This window comes from Taeniopygia guttata, chromosome 3 (assembly GCF_048771995.1).
Source record: "Taeniopygia guttata chromosome 3, bTaeGut7.mat, whole genome shotgun sequence".
Lineage (NCBI taxonomy): Eukaryota > Metazoa > Chordata > Aves > Passeriformes > Estrildidae > Taeniopygia > Taeniopygia guttata.
Genome location: NC_133027.1, coordinates 57,608,872 through 57,630,419, shown reverse-complemented (window position 1 = coordinate 57,630,419; position 21,548 = coordinate 57,608,872). Strand labels below are relative to the sequence as shown.

The window sequence follows — 21,548 nt, the reverse complement described above, 5'->3', positions numbered from 1 at the left end:
CCTTACTCTGTTTTTGAACCCAGTCTTACAATAGCTATCTAATCTGTGGCAAGAAATTCCATAGTTCATCCTGAGGTCAAAAAATTCTCAAGTGTAAGTGCCAACATCCCAAGGTCATCCTGCAGTGTTTTTACTTCTGATCTGGAAAGCATTTTTGGGAGTGAGAGGGGAACATAGTCTTTGTCTTTCAGTATCTTGTGCATGTTTGATAACTGAGTGGAAAGCAAGCAGTTTCATCTACCTAAGCACATTTAATGCAAGGTGTGAAACTGATGTCATTTTTCCTTTATGCTGCTGAATGTCATTGCTAAAAGACATCACCTTCATCCAGTCTTGTTAGATGCAATAAGCTCCAAATGGAAAATTTCTGGGACTTCCAAAATATTTTGTCTGTACTGTTTGAGATTTGCCATATATAAATTAAGCGTAATTTTTTCTTTCATTTGCTGTCTACTAATCAGTGACTCTGGGTTTGACAGCTGGACTCATGAAGTTCCAGGCACCTTCATCTCTTATGTTCTTATTAAACTTCTTAGAAATTGGAGTTTTTCATGGGGACTTCTGTGTAGTAATTTAATTTGTATAGAAGTTTAGAAAAAGAAAGGAATATTAAGTGAGTGAAGAAGGTCTGTTAGCTCATTTTATGTAGTTGTGATTCGCTTTTTTTTTTTTTTAATCTGTAATAATGGCTATTTAAAATGTTTGTTTCTAAAAAAGAGCAAATACAGAATTTTGTATCTCTGATACTTACTTAGCATGTGTGCCTGCTCCACAGGGAGCAGATAAGAGGACTGCTTCCTCATCTGTAGACTAAAGTAAGATTAAGCCATCAGGACCTGTGGGTAAATCCTCTAGATAAATCCTTAATATTGCTCTTGTGAGACCCCATCTGGAGTGCTGTATTCAATTCTGCGGTTTTCAGCATAGGAAAGACATGGTCCTTTTGGGGTGGGCCTTGAGGAGGCCACCAAGATTATTAGAGGGATGAAGCACCTCTCCTATGAAGACAGCATGAGAAAGCTGAGGTTGCTCAACCTAAAGAAGAGAATGCTTTGGAGTGACCTCATTGCAGCTTTCCAGTACCTAAAGGGGAGGTATAAGAAAGATGGGGACAGACATTTTAGGAGGGCTTGTTCTGACAGAACAAAGGGTGTAATGGTTTTAGACTGCAAGAGAGTCTAGATCGTATGTAAGGAAGTTATTTACAGTGAGGGTGTTAGAACACTGGAACAGATTCCCCAAATAGGTGGTGGATGCCCCACCTGTGGAAACATTCAAAATCAGACTGGACCAGGCTCTTAGCAACCTGATATAGCTGAAGATGACCCTGCTCATTGCAGTGGGGTTGGACTACATGACCTTTAAAAGCCCCTTCCAACCTAAACTATTCTGTCATTCTGTGATTGTGAAGATGTTTTTTAATTCATCTCACTTAGTGGTACTGCTGAAATACTAATTGAAAACAAACTTCTTTTTACTGTAGAAATTGGATATACATTAGGTATTTAGCTTTAAGTGGGAGTAATAGGTAAGAAGTGGAATGATTTGTAAAAGAGCATGAGATTTGGAGCACAGCCAGTCAATGAATATGGAAGAAGATACAATTTAAATGGTAAGGTTACCTGTGTGTCTTAAAGACCCCTTCTTCAAGGTGTCTGATGAGGGCCTCCTTCTTTTGTCTAACAGACTGCTGTGTAGGCAAGGCCTATGACATTGACTTTATAGAAGCAGAGAATCATCTGTTTCTAAACATGAAAAACAAAACATGAACCTCCACCTCAATTCAATGAGTATTAGGGTTGGTTTTCTTCCCCTGCATTTACCTTCTGGATTAATGGCAAGGTAAGGATAACCTGTTAAGGCACAGAAAGAATCTGTGTTTATTAACACCTGTTCCTCTGACCCTTTTTATAAGTTCTTTATGTTCTTGTTTCATTATTAATTTACTTCAGGGTGTTTATAATAATACAGTTTTTTAAAGTATATAGTTTATGTCACTGACCAAAAGCACCAGTATAAATTATTCAAAGCATACTAAATGGATTCTAAAACATCTCTAACTGTGCCCCCTACTTTTACTCCAAAGTATTTGGATGGTGCTGGTGCAGATACCATTAGAAGACAATTATATAGTACATATGAACTAGTTTTTGTTGTTACCTATATGGGGTCTTAAAGGTAATTTTTGGACATGTTTTTAAAAGCAGCAGCCTTGCATTAGCAAAAAACCCCATTCTTTGACTAACTATTCAGTCTATGATTCAGTCTTGTTTTGAGGTATAACCTCATATTAATTAGTGAATCTTATTTGAAATTGATGGATTATTAGAAATCATTAATTGCTTTGAGCATTGATTGCCTTTGTTGCTAGGTATTCTTAGTGGGATTTTCTACAGCAAATGGAGTTTGCTGGTAAACTGATGCTCTAGCAAAACTGTTTACTGGGCTTTTTCTTTCTGTTAAGTAATAAAGGAAGCCAAAAGAAGCTGTGACCAAAAAAGGTTTGATTATTTTAACTAGTCTGACCAATATATTGTAATTAATAATTTTGAAAGGGGAAATAAATGTAGACGTTTCTGTAATGACTGTAAGTACTCCAAAAGAGTCAGTTGTGTAAAAATAATTCACCCAGCATCGAGACTAGAAGATTGAAAATAATGTTTAAAAGCTAAATTCTGAAGAGTTAATATTGAGCAGATGAGCTTTCAGGTTCCTCTTTGAATGTGTGGTGGTGTGAACCTTTCAATACTTGTGGGAGATTGAATGCCTTCTAACATGTCTTATAACAACATATGTTGTATTTATTAATATTTCCCAGAAAACAGTAATGTGACCATAACATTTTATTCAGTTTACTGTTATGTACGACAGCATAAGAAGTTTCTGGCCTGGCAGTTTTAATTTTGACTAAATGTTGGTGTTTACCAGGCTTTGGTTTGTCTGCTGATTTCCAAAAGAGCTGTGATAGGCTGTTTTGATATTTGTGCCTGAATTGCTGATGTTCAGGCTTCCTTGAGTACATCATCTCAGTGTGCATGCGTTCTGTCCTTTCAAAGAAGTTGAGTTACATAATCAGTCAATGGCTCCATGTTACCAGACAGCAGTTGTTCGCAAACTGAGACTACTTTTGGTAGTTCCATCAACTTCTCAAACAATGATTCAAGCAATGGTTTAGGAAGTGGTCTTCCTTCAATATAGATTTTTCTTCATATGGTAGATTTTCATGGCTCAGACCAATCTGGAACTTTGCTACTGAAGATGCTTTCTAGTGAAGTTGACTTGGTTATATTCTCAACTGCCTGCACTACTGGCACTCTAGTACTGCCTTCTGACAGGAGTTTTCAATTCAGCAATTTTATAAAACGTTGTGGGAAGAGGCTAGCTGAAGAGCATTTCCAGTGTCATTCATTTTTGTTTGACTGTCAGAAATGGAGCTCTTTAGCATTTTTCTGAGCCGTTATCAAGCTTTTAATAAACTACTCATTTGGTTGCCATGAAGCATAACTGTCATGGTCTTACTGTTGCTGTTGTTTTCTTTTCATGTACTTCCATAAGACTGAAATTTAATCTGCCTGCTTTCCTGCTTAGGTACCTAGCAATAAACTTGCTGTCCCTTTCCCTGACACTGGTCAGTAAAAAGCTGAATTGTGTTATTAGGGGTACTCTGTAAGTAGATCATATGCTTTCTCCATTCTGATGTTTCTTTTCTGAAATACCAAGTCTAGTTTTATTGTGGCACAAGTTGTTTCTAGGTTTCCAAAACATAGTAAACTTTTAAACTCTAGCAGTGTACTGACTGTACAAATACTGTACCATTGAAAAAGTAGCAAGGCCTAATGATGGATGGAGCTTTGTTTCACTAATTTAATTTGTATCTAGCACTTTTTCTTTGCACTACCCAAAATAAAAGCTATTTGGCATCCTTAAGCAGTGGTGGTTACAATAAAAGCTACATAGAAATGAAGGAGTACTTACGGTCTCTGGCAATAACCATGGTTCTTTCAGATACTGTAATTAGTTTGAATTCTATCACACAAAATCCATCCTGCATTGGGGAATTCTTACAGACATCGGTTTTGGCCTGCAGGAAGATCTTAACATCTGGGATTACAAAAAGAATCATTACCTAGTTTTATGAAATAAAATTTAGAAGCTTGCAAATAACCTCTCTATGAAAATACCTTCTTGTCTGTTAATAGGCTGATGTGACAATGTTTGAATATATTTTGGAAAGCTATAGAAAAATAGGAGATTTATGTTTGTGACTCACATTACTTTCAGCTTCATCTAAAAAAGTGCCTTTTAAGTTTTTTTTTCACTTTTGAAAATTTGGTTTGGGAAGAAATGCATACACTGAAAAGGAGAGAAAACTATTGCCAGCTGAAAGGGCTGTCTTGACTTCTTATACAAATAGTTTTCTCCAGAACTTCAAATATTAGACTTTCAAGGAAGAAACTTGATACCAATGTAAAATACCATATTTGCATTTCAGTGTGACCTTTGCATATTGGCACTAGTCCTGGTACTTCAGTGTGAACATACTAGATATTATGCTAAGACTGGACTGGTTTGTCTGAAGAAAGGGAAAAAAGATGGAAGAGTCTTAATCTTTATGAAAGTTGTTTAATGCAAATTAATTGTAAATATATGTGGCTTTCTTAAATGATTGAGACAAAAATTATTTGGCATACTTTACATCATTCAGATGATTTTTATTACCTTGTTACAATATGTAGAAAACTTTGTTATCACAATTCTCTGTATATTTACCCTCTATCAACTTGATTGTTTCCAGTCTGTTTTCATGAAGTAAAATTTCCCTGCAGAGACATTGGAGAAAATAATTGTTTAGCCATTCCAAAGTAACTTTTCAGCTAAAACTTAATGTACTATTTAAGGATTTTTAAAGGCAGAGCGTGCTGTTCAGCCTTATATAAATGCACTTACCTTTTCCAGTAAAAGAGAGCATAAATAGTTGCAGTGACTTTTTTCCCTGTGGAATGATTTGTGAATAATCAGCTTTCTTCATTGCTACATGTAAAGCAATGATGACCAGCTATTGCTTTGGTTTAAAGAATCAAGTGTCATCAAGGTTATTCAGCTTGTCAAACTGCAATGCTATCTGTAACATGGGAGTGATAGTTAGTGATACAGAACAGTTTGCTTTGTAGTGTGAATTCTAGAATGTCAAGACTGTGTGACCCAAGGCAGTAGTTTGATAGAAACTTGTCCTTCTCCTACAAGTGGTTTAGAATATTTTGTAGAATAACTTCTTTTTAGAAAAGACGTAATGCAAAAATAGACATAGACTTTATACATCTATATTTTATTTAATATCAAATAGACTTTATACAGAATTGTCTATCCATTATGCAGAAGCACAGGTACTATCTGTACCCTGCAACCATCATGACTGGCACAAAACAGGTTGTTTGCTTAGCTAATTTGGGAAGCATGCCTGGGTATCCAGCCTTGAGGCAAGAACCTGACCTTGGGTTTTGTAGCCAAAAAAATTAGTGTTGGAATTTTTGCTTTGGTCTCACAATCAAGAGAAAAACTTGGCTTTGGGCCTTATGAAAAGGCGTCAAAATCAATCAGTCTGCTGCAGTACTGATAACTTGGGTGGGTTCTGAAACTTTGGGGAAGAAGGGGGAGCCATAAAATGTCCCATGTTACTTATTGCGGTAATGAGAGGCTAAGTTTGCATTTGATCTGAACATTTGCAATGTTTAATTTTTTAGATAATGACTCTTCAACAGCTTTCTTTAGCAGATTAACATGTTTAGGCTGTATTGGTCCATGAGATCTATGTAATTGAAAGGGACTAATGCAATGCAAATACTCCTATGCAGACAGAAAATGGAAGTAATGTCAAATAAAAGCTGAGATGTCACAATGTGGGATTCTAAAGTACCAAAACAAATAGTTTGGTTTGTAGAAGTTGTAAAGATTAAAACTGGGTAGGTAATTGTTAGTTAATCTAAACAGAAAGTGGAGAGTGAAAATATCACTGTGGATGTGGAAACGCTTGAGTAAGAGCCTGCGTGAAGCTGTTCCAGAGAAAGCAGTCTGCAGCATGATGGTACTGAACTTGAAAGGATTTCCAGTTTTCCAGGGGAAGAAGCTTCTTCCCCTTGGATAAAATTTTAAGTATAATGTTCTGTAGGAATTTTCATTTTCTGAATAATCAGTGGTTTGTATATTGACATTTGCTGTGATAGAATGTTGGCAGACCTGTAATAACTGCTTCTGTTCCTGTCTTGTTTCTTACATTAATGCCTTACCTGCAACTCTGTTAGGCAGTAAAAAAGTTTTTGCTGCCTTTAAAATGTTACTTAGTGTTTGTTTTTAGTGATCATCTTTGCTATGACAGATAAAGAATAATATTGTACATTCTCAGAAAGCTTGTGTCAATCAGGAAAATATTTTAATTTATAAAATGGAGATAAAAAGAGAGAGTAAGAAAAGAATATGTTTGAGATTATTTACCATTAGGATTAGTATGGTGATTTGAGGGAGAACAGGGTGTTAGAAAAGGGAGTTTGAGAATCCAAATCTCTTTAATCCTGGGTGTCTTGTTTGATGCATGAAACAATTTTTTTTTCAATATTGATAAATCTTAACTCGTCTTCTGCATAGTTCTGTATAAGTACTGCACTTTAAATTGCAGCTTACATGTGCTTAATATCAACTCTTTATGTTATATTGCTGTTCTCAGAATAAAACATTACTATGTTCAACTGTAGTAATGGTACTGTACGTGGAAACAGTTTCAGGATCTGTGCTTCAAAGTTGACTTGGGCTCTTTGTTCAGAGGAAACCTGCTCTGTGGTTGTTCTGCATAATTATCCTTTCCCTTCCTGTTAAAGGAAGGGTCTATGGAAGACTTGTTTATCTGTTTCATATATTTTACAAGATATCTTCTTATCTTGCTTTTGTAAACAGACACCTTTTCAGACAAGATGTTCAGAGCTGGTATCTGTACAGTTTTTATCCAGCTGCTTATCAGTTCCACCGTAATGGGCTTATCACGTACTTCTTGGGGCTTACATGATAGTCAATTGAAAACTCAGTTTCTCTCCCCTGTTCCTATGTCTTCTTTGCCATTTGCATTCTTTGTGTTTTCTTTTTTTTCCCTAGTGTAATTGCTGAGGAAAATGGCCACATTAATACACCTCAGAAAGGACTGTTACCTGAAGACATCAGTGTTACTTCTGGGGTACTTGAGGCTGTCTCAAAATCTACTCCTTCACCCCAAGTAGCGCAGGTTTCAGAAGAGCAGAATATGGTACCCACTCCAGCAAAAAAGTCAAGCAAGGCAAAACCACAAATAGATGTGAAAGCAGAGTTGGAGAAGAGACAAGGAGGAAAGCAACTGCTGAATTTGGTGGTAATAGGTAATACTGTTAAATTACATTTCTGACAAACATAAAGTTTAAAAACTGCGTTGATAAAATCTGGAAGTGATATAGAAGCAAAACTATCCTTACTTCAGGGAAGGGAATTTCATAAAGTTTTCAGAGGGAGTCCATTCAGATGTCTTTGACTTGGACAGTGAGGATGAACATACAGAAGATGTTTGGTTTGGTTTCATTTTTGCAGCATGTTCTTTTTAGCATGAATTTGGAGGTGCTCTATGGCTGTCACGCTAACTGGCTGTTATAATAAGCTGTCTTCCTGTGTCTCTGTCTCACAGGATTATGAAGTTCTATGGATTACAGAAGCATTATCAGCGCATGTGATGTTCATATGTTTAGAATAGTTCTTGTGCTTTACCTAAATTGCATAAATGAATAAAATAACTGTAATATTTATTTTCTTCCACAGGACATGTTGATGCAGGCAAAAGTACTTTAATGGGTCATTTGCTCTACCTTTTGGGAAATGTGAACAAAAGAACTATGCACAAATATGAACAGGAATCTAAAAAGGCTGGTAAAGCTTCATTTGCCTATGCATGGGTCTTGGATGAAACTGGTGAAGAAAGAGAAAGGTAGAAATACATTTTGATGGGAATTACCTTTTTTCTGTGAAAGAACAGCATTTGTTAGAAAATATTAGTCTGATAAACGAAGCATTGAAATGTCAGTTCATGATATGTGACTTACATTACTTTTGAAATAAAATCTACAAATTAATTAACAATTATGCTTGTATGCTTTATAAAATGCCTTTATTTATTTGAAATATGAAATTCAAAACTGCATTTTTATATTGAAGAAGTGGGTTTTCTGCATTGGTATTTTGATTGATTCTATTTTCTCTCTGCTCTGAGTTTTTTACTTAAAAAAAACCCTCTCTGGATTCATCTGTAAATGTTTGGGATTTTTGGGGACTTATTTTGTTGTTGGGATTTTTTGGTGATTGGAAGTAGCATACTAGAAGTCTCCTCTACTACAAGATGTTTTGTCCCTTGAAAGTTCCTGTCTGTCTTGATTATCTGTAAAGGGAGATGCAGATGACTAACCCAGATACAGACATGTGAATAGTAGGTATTTACATTTGGTGAGATGGATCCTATCAGAACATGTGGAGGTTAGTGGGATGTGGAACTGAGTCTAAGTGTGTTGTGATCCTTCCTTGGTAATCAGGAGTTCTGCCTGTGGACTTTGTAAAAGTGTAACTGCATCTCTGTAGTCCTATACCACCTATTTTTTTTTAACTCGGCTATGTTTCTCTTATTCTGATACCTTTTTCTGAAGAATTAAATATCAAAAGTATAATTAGTAGTGATTTAAATATGCAGTTAAATTTTCATATTTTTGCTGTGCTTGTTTGGACATGGTCTAAGAGTGCATGGTAGTACTGGGAATCCTGGGAATTTTTCTTCACAACTGCATTTACTAAATGGCAGCTTTAGAGGTCTGCTCTTCCAGCATGCAGGAATCCCTATGGTGAAGGCCAAATCAATGAAAGATACGAAGGGAATAATTTCATGGTTGTGTTTTTAATAGCTTACTTTATATCTTTGAAGTTTTAAAGCAGTTTTAATGGTGCACTGCATGTATGTTGTATTTAAGGGGAGTAACAATGGATGTGGGTATGACCAAATTTGAGACACCAACTAAAGTCATTACACTGATGGATGCTCCAGGCCACAAGGACTTCATTCCAAATATGATCACTGGAGCTGCACAGGTAAAGATGGTCTAAAATGCTTTCCCCAATATCAGTATTATTTGTAACTTCTTCTTAAATATTTTTTTCTTTTAAAATCTAAGATGGAATGGAATGGAATTATTGATTGTATTAACCTATCTTTGCATTTTCTAAACTTAAAAAAGGATGTGTTAAACATTAAAGGTAGTTGCTTTTTTGATGCTAATGTTTGGGAGGAGGGTTTTATTTAAGTAACTTAATAGTAAGTTGCAGTTTGATAAAATCACTTGAGCTTTGAAAGCTATTAAAATGTGATATATGACTACTCAATGAGTAGTTCTGTGGAAGTCACATTGTAGGTTAAGATTTTAAGTGTTTTTGAGCTTAAAGAAAAAGGATTTATAGTTCAAGCAAAACACATTTTTCTGTTTTACAGTGTATTTTGTAGGGGATGAGAAAACAGATAACAAAATTTATATAGAATGCATTTATCTTGTCAAGAGGATATTTGCAGAAACTGCATGTCACTTGTTTTAGGAACAGTAGGTGAAGTCAATAGCATTGGACACTGCCCATTGAAATCAGTATGGCACTTACCATAATACATGAATAAGTATGGCACTTACCAGTCTCCTATAGATTATTATTTGTGGAAATAATACCTTAGAGATGGAGAAAAAATAACATGATATAAAATAACATGATATGAAATGAGTGATTTTTTTTTTTCATTTATAGGTACCCCTTTTTAAATAATAAAATTGATTCTCCAAGGTAGAGCTTTAATCAATTTTTTTTCCAATGCTAAGCTGTGTATAGATTTTTGCATTGCCTGTGTCATAACTGGCTGAAATATGGGTTATATCTGAAGATCTTTGTTGAGTACTTGGATGAATACTGCTAGTATGATCTTAGAGAACTGCACTATAGGAAGACTGGTTTGTCCCAAGTTCTGCTTTAGCTCTGAAGCAGAGCCTGGGTGAGAATTCAGACCTTGTGACCCAGTAGTTAGGCTGCAGAATAGTCAGAAGTTTGCAAATTATGGTGTAGTGTTTATACAGCCATCTGTATGGGGGAATATGTGTTGTAGTAATTTTATGAGTTTTAAAATAAAAAGTGACTCTTTGGTTTCAGAGCAGTGGAAAATAATTGAATCAGATGTGCTATTTTTTTACAATTGTTGTTTAAATAGGTTTTTTTTTTATTTTATTTTGGGAGAAAAGTAACACAAGCAGAAGTATTAAGAGAAGAGTTGAAGGTCCCCCAGCAATTGTATCAATTCATCAGAAGACAGGGCTGACCGAAAGAAGCTTGGTATCTCTGTGTTCCGGCTCTCAGGGGATGAGGGACTGGTCTGTTCTGGAGCCTGTTACAGAATCACTGAAACTTTGCAACTTTCTGTTGCCTGTTAGAGTAGGCTCAGTGCCTTATCAAGCCTACCAGCATCTGACCTTTGATACACATTCAATAAGTCATTGAGGTACTGTTTTTATAATTTAGAAAATGCAGGATGTCTTTTTTTTTTTTTTTTTTTTTAAGGAGAGGTACACTGCAGTGTACTTCTGAGGCTGGGAGCTCTGAGGAAATTCATCAGTTATCCTTTTCCCATTCTTACACTCCTGCTGTCTCTGAGCTGTGAGGATTTCATGCCTAGGATGAGGCCAGGGATGTTCAGAATCAGGACTCTCTTCCTTTTCCTGGAATTCTGAAGCATAATAATTTAAGGAAAAGGAAAAAATACCACTTTTTCTCCTCAGTACTCTGAAATTGTCTTACACCTGCCTGTTGACACCAGTACCTTTGTTGTTCACTTCTGTTGCCATCACTTAGTACATGATGATGATCTAACTAGCAATTGCTTACCAAAGCAGGAAAAGGACCAGAAATATTAGCAGCATTTAAGGCTAACAACAAGATCTGTGTTTTTCCCAGTTTACATGCTGACTTTTGTGCAGTACTGTAGACTGTTTCCTCTTAATGCTTTGGCAGAGGGTTTGTCTAGGTGATAAAATAAGCTACTTTGTCTTTTGCCATCTTGTGATTTTGGCATGCTCCAGTGTGTTGAGTGGACTGTGAAGCATTCAATCAACAGTGTACAATCAACAGTACAGTAGAACTGGTTGTCCCAGTTGTATAGTGTGGTGATTTGTTTGTAATTATTGCAGCTTCTCACATAGAAAGTGTACAGACCAAAGCAGAGAGAAGTGGACATTGTGCTCATACGTTGTGTTCTAAAGCTTCTGAGCATAGGCTGCTTTTGTTCAGGTCTGGGTAGATTGAAGAGGACAGGTTCCCCAAACCAGCAATTGTCCTACGTTTAACCAGGAGGTGCTGGTTTATGACATAATGCCATAATATCTCACCAAAGTGGTATGATACAGATGGGACTGAGAAATTTCAATTACGTTTGGAGCACATCAGGATTCCTTCTGTGTAAAGTACGTTTTGTGTGAAATGTTATTGTTTGAGGGATTTACCCAGATTCTTTCTACATCTTAACCACTTTTTTTATTATTTTAAATTTTTTTTTATTTATAATGTAGGCTGATGTGGCAATTTTGGTTGTGGATGCCAGCAGAGGAGAGTTTGAGGCAGGGTTTGAGACGGGCGGACAAACTCGAGAACATGGATTATTAGTGCGCTCTCTTGGAGTGACGCAGTTGGCTGTTGCAGTCAACAAAATGGACCAGGTACATATTTAGTTTCTTCATTTAAGTGAAGGGTTTCTTTCTAGATTTGTAGATATTAAGGATCAGTATTGTAAAAGTTATAATAAAGCATTGCTCTTTGCTTTCTAGCTCTGTCCCTTATGTTTAGACTTAACAATGAGTATGGGTCCCTTTTGTACTTGTGGAAATCTGACATAACAGTTGATCTCAGTGGAATCTCTAAGATCATCTTGGTGGTCATTTAGGTCAAAACCTCAGTAGTTTTATTTAAATGTGTAAAGTGTGTTAAAGATTACTATTTATGTTTTAAGTTACTACTGCAGTGACTATATCGTGCTGAATCTGAATTTTGTGTAAACTTTAAAAAAAAAGTTACTGTTCATATTAAAAGGGCTTGCAATTTTAGTGGTGTTTGTGATCAGTAATTGCTAATGTGTATGCTCTTATATATTCAAGTATGAATGCACCTGGAAATCTCATGTTTATAAATATACACCTGTTTCTGCTACAGAATTGATGACATGCAGCTGTATATTCAAGTCATGGTTAAAAATCTATCATTTTATTATCATATCATAATCTGTGCTTTATTTTAGGTCAATTGGCAACAGGAAAGATTTCAGGAAATTACAAGTAAGCTTGGCCAATTCCTTAAGCAAGCTGGCTTTAAGGTAATATATTTGTGAGGGCTTTGTTGCTTTGTTCAAGCATTTGGGTGGGATGAGCTTTTTCTACAGTTTATTTTACAGGTTATTTTGTGTCACTTTCCTGCTACTGCTACATGCACATAATGTAGCAGATGCCTTTTCTTCCTGGTAGGGTGACATTGAGTCCTGCATAAGGGTAGTCAGTTCTTTAATACCCTTTGTGTCATCATCTTTGTTTAGGTCTGTTGAATCTTTGAGGTACTCATATCACTTGTAGTTTCTTGGGATTATTGTCTACAAAGCAGAAGAGACCAAGAATTGTCTATCTTAATGTTCAGGATTACATGAATGACTGTAGAGTGTTTTATACTGGAGCAGGTATTGGTGTGGATTGTGAGCTCACGAGAACTCTCCTCTCATGTTTTCTGAGTTCCAGCTACTGTTCATTTGGACTGGCTGTGGTCTTCCTGCAATCCCTATGCATAAAATAGCAATTCAAACCAAAGTTTTCCTGTCAAACATGGATGAGTTTATTCCCTGAACTTAGTGTCTAGTTGTTGTATTTAATTAACTCCAACTCTTTGTTGGAGCATAGTTATTGGGCAGGAGGTAACCACAAAGGAATCCACTGAGTACCCTGCCTTCTCCAGGGGAAATACAAATGTGACAGCTATTCTTTTAAAGCTGAGATGCATAACATTGAAAAAATGCGCCTCTTGCTTCTCTAGGAGATTCTGCTGTTCATGTATGCTTCACATCTGTTTGTTTTCTTTATTAGGAATCAGATGTTGCTTATATCCCAACAAGTGGCCTTGGTGGTGAAAATCTAGTCACAAGGGGTCAGTCAAGTGACCTCATACAATGGTATAAAGGGAAGTGTTTGTTGGAGCAAATTGGTAAGTACAATTTTCCTCATTTAAAATAATACCTCTTAGTCCTGTGTGTGTTAAAACATATATTTTGGGGAAAACATGAGACAAAGTCAATGGAATGCAATATAATTAATTTCTCTAATGGAGAAGTTGCTGAGAGAGTTATTGCATACAGACATTCTAAAAGATCTTACCAATTTATTTGCAGATTCTTTCAAGCCACCACAGAGATCAGTGGATAAACCATTTAGACTGTGTGTTGCTGATGTTTTTAAAGGTTGGTTGTTTTTATAATGTTTTTACCAATCATTTCACTGATATTTAACACAAGTGTTAAAAAATGCTGTCAAAATAAGACTTAAAGTTGGAGTTCATGTGTAGTCCTAGACCAGAAGACGACGTTTTCAAGTTCTATTCCTTGCCAAATTTTAAATAGTAGTGCTGAAGGTGAAACACCCTGGGAAGAAATTGAAGAAGCTAATCTTCATGACCAGTTATTTGTCTGTGTAATGAGTTCATGGTTCTGTGGGACAGAATGTGGGACTTTCCCAAACTGGTTCTGCTGGACTAAATCAATATTTCTCAAACTTTTTATGAGTGTGGCTTTGGGCTCTTTTGCTTTCCAGTCCTAGATTTTAAATAAGTTTGTCTTGTTCCTTTTCTGTTCATTGTTGTAGTTGTGAATAATGATATGTTCCTTAATTTTTGTATAAAAATTTGGGCAGATGAGGTGGAAGAAAATAGTGGTGGTGGTGAGACTGTTACAACTAGCCAAGGATTTAAGGCAGTGAGCTATTCCCTAACATTAATAAAGATAGGACAGCAAGAACTATAACCAGTTCTTACTTTGATTGTCTGGTGAAAATAGAGGGCCTTGAGCCTGTAAGATTTTCATGGTAAACTTGATATTTTTTTTCCATTTAGTCATTTACAATTGCAGGTAACTTAGAAGAAATAAGGCTTCTAGACTCGGCCCATTTGAAACATTCTGTAGGTTCCTTGAGAAATGTTGCAAACCAAATGACAGCATGATTTGAACTGTTGTAAATATTTGTAATCAAATATGATTGTTGAAATTCATATTTTAAGGAATTTGGCTTTCTATTTGGGAAAGTACAAAAAATTCAGATTGAAATGCTGATTGTAAGTAATATAAACCTGGAAATACCAGGTTGTGCAGTTTTCATGTGGGCCTTTGAGAAAACACTAGATATTTTGCATGCCCTTAGTTAGCTGACTTAACTGAAGCCATAATGCTAAATATTGAAGAGTTGCATGGGAAATTACCCTAGTGTGGTATAGTTTTGTCATCTATGTCATTTCTGTGTTTATTTTTTCCTCTTTATTTTCCTGACCTGTGGGAAAGTGTGTTAGGATTATTGATTGAGATCTTTCAAAATAATATATCACAGCTTTTCAGCTGCAATTATAATTTTTTGGGTTGAGCAAAGTTTCATAAAATGGGCAGTTTTGACTACATCTATTTTGCTAAAGTATGCAAAAAAATAATGACTTTGGAAGGGACTCAATTTACATATAGAGGATTTGTCACTAAATTCGTACTTTTAGGTGTTTTTTTAGACTATTTTTTCTTACTGTATGATCTCAAAACTTTATAAACTTTGGTGCCACCAGAGGAAGTAGCTGCAGATACAAGTACATGAAGCAACAGTTGTTCTCATCTCTGTTGCAGTACCTGTGCATGCTCAGGAGGAGCTGTCCATAGGAGTGTGTAAAAAGTGAGAGTGCTGAGTGTACTCCTATGCAGTTTGGAAAACCCCTTTCTCTATTAAGGATGCTTACATATATGATTCACCTGCCTCAGCCAGCTTTTAGCTGTTATCCTCCACATATCCTCCTAATATTCATTCTCTCCAGGCTAACTATACTATCTCTTGATCTGAGAGGTCCCTGTAAATCCCTTTGCTGCTGCAGCAGTCCCCACTTACCATATTATAATTCTGTCTAGGTTATGACTGTTCTGACCCTAAAATGCCTTGTCCACCAACCAAATCCTGAATACAAACATGTCCTGGCAGAACCCAATACCTTGATGCACAGAAATGGGGCCATTTTTTTATGCCCTGATTCTGTCCCCCACTGTTCATTTTGCACTTGAACTGATTTCAGGGGGAACTGAAGAAACTTGACACTTAAGGAAGCAATCAGCATGGGAGCTGGTGAAGCTTCAAAGACCACATTGGTTTACCAAGCCAAACCTGATGATGATGTGAACAAAAGATAAATGGTTCTTGATTTTTCTTGGGAGTGGTTGAGAATGTGAAATCAGGTTATATTTTTGGTTGCCACAAGTGCTTGCAATGCCAACTTCAGGTTGTTTTGTGTACTGTATTGAGGTAGTGTCTGTAACATGTCTTGGGTATTCTTTTTCTAGCCAGTACCAGCTTTGACAGTTTTCTGTTTGACATTTGATGTCATCTATTAATTGTCTGTGTTTCATCTCATTTGCTGGAATGAATAGAGGAAAATTAGCATGCAGGCATACTGGTAATATTTTTCCAGATAGAAAGATTCATTTCACAGAAGCATTTATCAGTATCTGTGGTGAATGCAAAGAGCAAGTCGGTTGTAAGAGACCTCAAAATTTGAGATCAACTTGTTCTTTTAAATTCAGTTTTTAATTAGAGTCTCAAAATACTAAGATGCTTGCTTATATTGCTGAATTCTGATGTTCAGCAAAAGACTATTTTTTGCTTGTATGGATACTGAAAATGTCATTGTAGAATCAGTTCAGGGAGTTGTTTTTAAACACCTGCAAACATGTGCTAAGAAGATGAGGCATTTGTTAAGGTGTATGTGCATAAATGTCCATGTGTAGCATCTGCCGAAAGTAGCTGGCGTATAGTTCAAATGATGAACAGACTGTTAGGATATTGAAGATGAAAACTTTGCAGATCTTTTATTCAGAAATACTTAAATGAGCCAGTTATAACAGTTTCTCATATTTATTACTATATTAAATAGTACAGAATAATTCTTTGACTTTTCCAGGAGTAAAAGTAATATACAGACAGAGTGTGTAGGATTCTGACTCAGTTAAACAGTAAATGGCATAGGAATTTGCACCTGTATGCATGAGAATTATTATGAGAGGTCTGTCATATTCCTTTTATCTGTAATCATAGTGAGAAAGTGCTGAATTAAATAATATTGCTAGAAATTAAGGGGTTTAGTCTAATACTGAAAAAAGTAAAAAATACTTCTTTATGTACCTACATTTGTTTAAAGAAAAATATTTCTTCCTTAGTTCTGAAAAACATAAGATCTAGACGTTTTGAATTTAATGTTTCATTTTCAGTATGATGCACAGATGGCTAACTTGCAAGTATTGAACATTCTGCTGAGAAGGGAAAAAAATCTTCATTATATTAAAAACTTGTCCATGCACTGGTGAAGGACTAACTTCTGATGTGAAACTGACTTTATTATGAAGTCTTTTAAAATTGTTGCTGTGTTTATTACAGACCAAGGTTCAGGATTTTGTGTGACTGGTAAAATAGAAGCAGGCTATATTCAGGTTGGAGAACGACTTCTGGCAATGCCTCCCAATGAAACTTGCACTGCAAAAGGTATAGTCTTCAGCAGCATGTTTACTTTCAGGTCAATACTGGGCTAGAAACAGTTACTGAAATGGTAACAGACTGTCAAACTGATACTAACTGTCAAACATAAATTGTGAAAGCATAAAACGAATTTCTTTAGATGTGACTGTGTCTGTATAAATATGTCTGTGAAGAGTATGTGAAATTTTTCATGCTTTTTTTTACTGTATCACATAATCCAAATGTTATAGCCTTGTGGCTTTTGACATTGCTTTATAAAGAGCCTGTAAAAGCATTTGAGTTCCAGCAATGTCTATAAAGATATTCAGTACAGGAATCATTAGTATTCAGCTTTACTGTGGAGTGTTTCTGCTGTTAGGAAGTGTGAGGATGTTGAACAACCTTTAGAAATTAATCTTATAAATTGGTTGTGAAAAAGCTTGAGAATAAAGTCATCGCTCCTGTTTGATGTTGTAAGATTTGTCACTGATCCTTTCATAGTATCAAACTTTCAGGATATAGGTCTCTTGAACAACTAGAAAATAGAAGAAAATTGGATTTAAATTTCAATATATTTGATTTCTGGAAAAAAATAGCTAGACATTAAGTGCTGAGCTGTTTCCTAATTAAGCTTGCTGTCTTTGAACTGCAGAGTTGGTTTTGCTTCATATGCAAATAGAAATATAAAATTATGATTTTCCTACATTGGCCAGTGGATAAAAAATTGAATCCTTGAGATATGAGTAGGTTTTTGTATCTAAGTGTTTAGCCTGAATACAGCAATGTGTTGGTTTGGTTGTTTGCTCTGTTCCAAACCCAGCTTGTTCAATGCTAATTTGGGAAGTTCTTCAGTCTATCAGCTTACACAGTTCTATGCACATTATCCACATGCACAGGAATGTTACAATAATGTGGATGAATTTGGGTAGCAGACCACTGTAGGCACTCCTCTGTGTGGGGAGTGGAGGAAGTACCATGGAAACAGATGTGTTTTGTCTGAGTATCTCCTGCAGCAGGATTATATGGTTTTTCATTTGTACTGCCTCTCCTATGACTGAAATGCAAATGAAGGTTGGGCATGTAAGTTCATTAAGCATTTACTATTTATATTCAGTGTAAAGAAGTCATAATTTAATTTAGCATAGAGTATTTACTTAAGGCGGTGTGCACATTAGGATTCAGTTTGTTAATTTCAAGAGGCTGAATTTCTTTCTTTCTGTGATAATGACAGATATATCACTGCTTTAAAAATGTTACTTAACATGATTATAGTTGAATCATGCTTTCTGGCATGTTTTTGGCAGTGGTTTTGGGAGCAAATTTGCAAGTCAAAAGGTACAATCTGCAGCAAAATAGAACTAGATCCTATAAATATATGCCATATTTCTAAAAAACCAGTTTTTTTCTTTCTCTCTTGGTGTCCACCAGAAATCTCAGAATGTTCAATCAGAGCTAATTAGCCTTGCCCTCATCCATCAGGCAGGTTGTCTTTTAAAGAAATTAAAATACATTAAAATCAGAATTAAATTGCTTATAAAGGTGCTTTCTAATAGACATGATGTTGCGAACGGAAGGCTTCAGTTACGCTTTTTTATGAAAGAGTCAGCAAACCCACTCAAGGTAAATGAAAGTTGACACAGTACCATTAAAGTATATGAAAGATGCGGTCTAGGGTGTGCGTGTGCCTCAAAGGATGGGTGGGGCAGATATGGAGATATTAGTACTACAGCATTTTCAGGATTGCGTCATCTGTGCTGGTGACAAGGGCCAGGTCCCCTCCTCTGGCTCGAATAAGGCCATGTTATGGTGCAGGGTGCGGTGAGAGAGAATAGTGAATCCTCACCAAGGGGAAAGAAATGCTTCCTCAGTCTTCTCAGTTAAAAAGCTTTTACTCTCAACCCATTCATACTGAAAATTGATGAGTAATGGTTGATGAAGCACAAATGGCCCAAACAGAGCTGTTTGTTTGTAGCTCAGAACCTAGGTACTTCACTGTGAGGTTCTGTTCTTACTCATTTCCAGGAATCACATTGCACGATGAACCAGTTGATTGGGCTGCAGCAGGAGATCACGTTAGTCTCACTTTGACCGGCATGGATATCATCAAAATCAAGTGAGCAAAACTGGGTTTCAGTCTAAGTAACGGTTTGTTTTTAATGAAAAGCTGTATAACTATTATACTGGGCTATATTACAGCGGTTTACTTGAAGAATGATGTGGCTACCAGGATATTTAAAACCAAAGTGATGCCTATCACCTGGCTTGCACGTACAAACGTTGGAAACATCTGCTGCATGTGCAACGGCAGCCTCAGAAGAATACTGTCAGTTTCCATCCTTTGCCCTAGTGCTGACACCAGTAACCTTCCAAGCCCTTTTCTTTTAGACTACCCCTTGGACATTTTAATTGCCAAATAAATTAAACACATGTTGCTAAGTAAAACAGAAAATTGTTAAAGAACTTCTCAAATTATCAATTATTCTAACAGGACACATGCAAACAACTGTCATTTTGTACTAAGTTAATCTGTACAAGTGGAATTGATGGAACCTGTTTATTTAACACATTTAGCTACTTGTAAGATTTATTTTCTTAAACATTTTACTAAGGGGTGGTCTTAATAGTGAGGTGCAGCAAATCTCTTTATGCCTTTTCCAGTCTGTAGGACTCATTCTAAGCATTAGCCTCAAGCTTTTAAGTGTCAGTTTTAAAGCCAGATAATTGGATCCACAATTTGTTCACCTTTTTTTACATTTCAGTTGGACTTTAGACAGCAAACTTTCAAGCTACTCTTTGAAAATCTCCTTGCATTGATAGTTTTTCAAGTCTATGCTCTGATTTAAGGGAAAGGTACAGGTATTCTCTGTTGCCATTTCATAGTGGGGTGGGAGTCTCAATGGTGAAAGGTTGAGGGACGTCTTGTTCTAGTTGGTGAATGAAGTCTTGAGGTAATTTGTTACCTTGCTGTCATTCGTCTTTTGGAGATAGGTTAGGGTTGTCAAAAAAAGTTGTGAATTTTGAAGTCCTCTTGATATTGATGAAATTTGATGTATATGTTTCATCATGCTGTTTTTTCTCCTCTGTCATGTTTACCTGTGTGGGATTAATTTTCCTTTCATTTCAGATGGCTAAAACTAGCCCCTGTGAAAAAGCTATGTCTAGTCTACTTTACCAACTTGTAACAAGCAGCAGCTTTCTTGTGACTCCAAGTAGAATTTTTTGGAAATGAGTGTTGCTGAAATCTCAGGTTTTGAATGCTGATCATGATGTCCGCTTATTATCCAGAAAATACTCGAGCCACCGGCAGCAATACTGCAATTTTGGGCACCCTGCAGTATTTTATGCTGTTGAACGGAAACCCTGAATCTCTGAATGAAAGTCTAATTCTTAAAAATATCTACGCACAGGAAATAATGACATTTTCAGAAACTGATTAGCAATGGACGTAATTGTTCACTGAACTAGACAGAGCCCTTCATGCATACACACAAAACAAGGTAGACATTGTCTAGGAATGCATTTTATTACAGGCTTCAATACAGTGTTCCTGGACGTCCACACACCTACACCCCTGCACCACCCTTCTTATGTTAGTGTTGCTTTTCCTTTGCTTGTCTTAATCACTGCCCTGGAAAGGGATAATTATTTTACACTTCTATGTCAAGAGGTATCTGTTAGATTTTTTGCTTTTTGTTCTCTCTTCTAGTGTGGGCTGTGTATTTTGTGATCCCAAGGAACCTATAAAAGTTTGTACTCGGTTCAGAGCTCGGGTTCTCATCTTCAATATTGAGGTTCCAATCACTAAAGGATTTCCTGTAAGTCTCTTTGAAAAGTGTGTTCATGGTAGGTTGCTCAGGGCTTTTCCTCTGTATGTTTGACCTCCTGAATACAAGATACAGTCAGAATCCAGAAGTGGTTCTGTCTCTCCAGAGGAAGCAGATTCTTCTGTAATTTGAAGAGGATAGAAGGAGCTACTGTGCCAGTTTATGCATATTCTTACTGGCTTTTAATTCATAGCTGAGCCATTTCAGAGAATGTGACTTCCACCACAGCTAGGCTTTAGAAGCTTGCATCTTGTGGAAATATAGTGATGCACTTAAGTGTAAGATACCTTTTAAGATACTTTTTAAAATAAATAAAATACCAGTTCATGCTACAGAACTGCACTGAGGTGGCAAAAGCAAAACATCAAAGGATGAAAAATGTATTTATGATGACATAAAATATGGCCTTTGTGTCATATCAGTTGTGATTGCAAAGTTTAGGAATGTGGATGTGAGGCACATACTCCTGTGAGAGGAGTTTTATAAGTATTTGTTTTTAAAAAAATCAGTCTTAAAGCAAGCTGCTGTTTTCAACTATTAATACCTAGGATTGCTGATTATTATATGATGTTTAATAACTGCAAAAAATATTTTCAGGTGCTTTTACACTATCAAACAGTAAGTGAACCTGCTACTATTACAAGACTGTTGAGTGTTCTGCACAAAAGTACTGGTGAAGTGACAAAGAAAAAACCTAAGTAAGTGTTATGAATAGTTAATAATTCTCAAGAAATGGGTTGATGTTTAATACACAGTATATCAGACAGGTTCTACTATGAATCAATTGTATGTTATAAGAATATGCTTTTATTGTTTTAGTTGGTTTCATGTTTGGATTTCAATGTGCTTTGCAAACTGAAAAATCTCCTGCCCC

The 21,548-nt window shown here is 36.1% G+C and overlaps 1 protein-coding gene across 3 annotated transcripts in view; it reads left to right on the top strand.

Moving 5' to 3' along the window:
• The window catches only part of HBS1L (HBS1 like translational GTPase), a 59,012-nt gene that overhangs the window by 34,971 nt on the left and 2,493 nt on the right, over positions 1-21,548 (top strand). For all 3 annotated transcript variants that reach the window (XM_030267970.4, XM_030267972.4, XM_030267971.4), the window contains 11 exons: positions 7,141-7,397; positions 7,828-7,993; positions 9,021-9,138; positions 11,643-11,789; positions 12,365-12,439; positions 13,194-13,311; positions 13,496-13,564; positions 16,773-16,877; positions 18,873-18,963; positions 20,557-20,665; positions 21,272-21,372. In XM_030267970.4, coding sequence (XP_030123830.4) covers positions 7,141-7,397; positions 7,828-7,993; positions 9,021-9,138; positions 11,643-11,789; positions 12,365-12,439; positions 13,194-13,311; positions 13,496-13,564; positions 16,773-16,877; positions 18,873-18,963; positions 20,557-20,665; positions 21,272-21,372 — 1,356 coding nt within the window. The remainder of the gene's footprint in view (positions 1-7,140; positions 7,398-7,827; positions 7,994-9,020; positions 9,139-11,642; positions 11,790-12,364; positions 12,440-13,193; positions 13,312-13,495; positions 13,565-16,772; positions 16,878-18,872; positions 18,964-20,556; positions 20,666-21,271; positions 21,373-21,548) is intronic.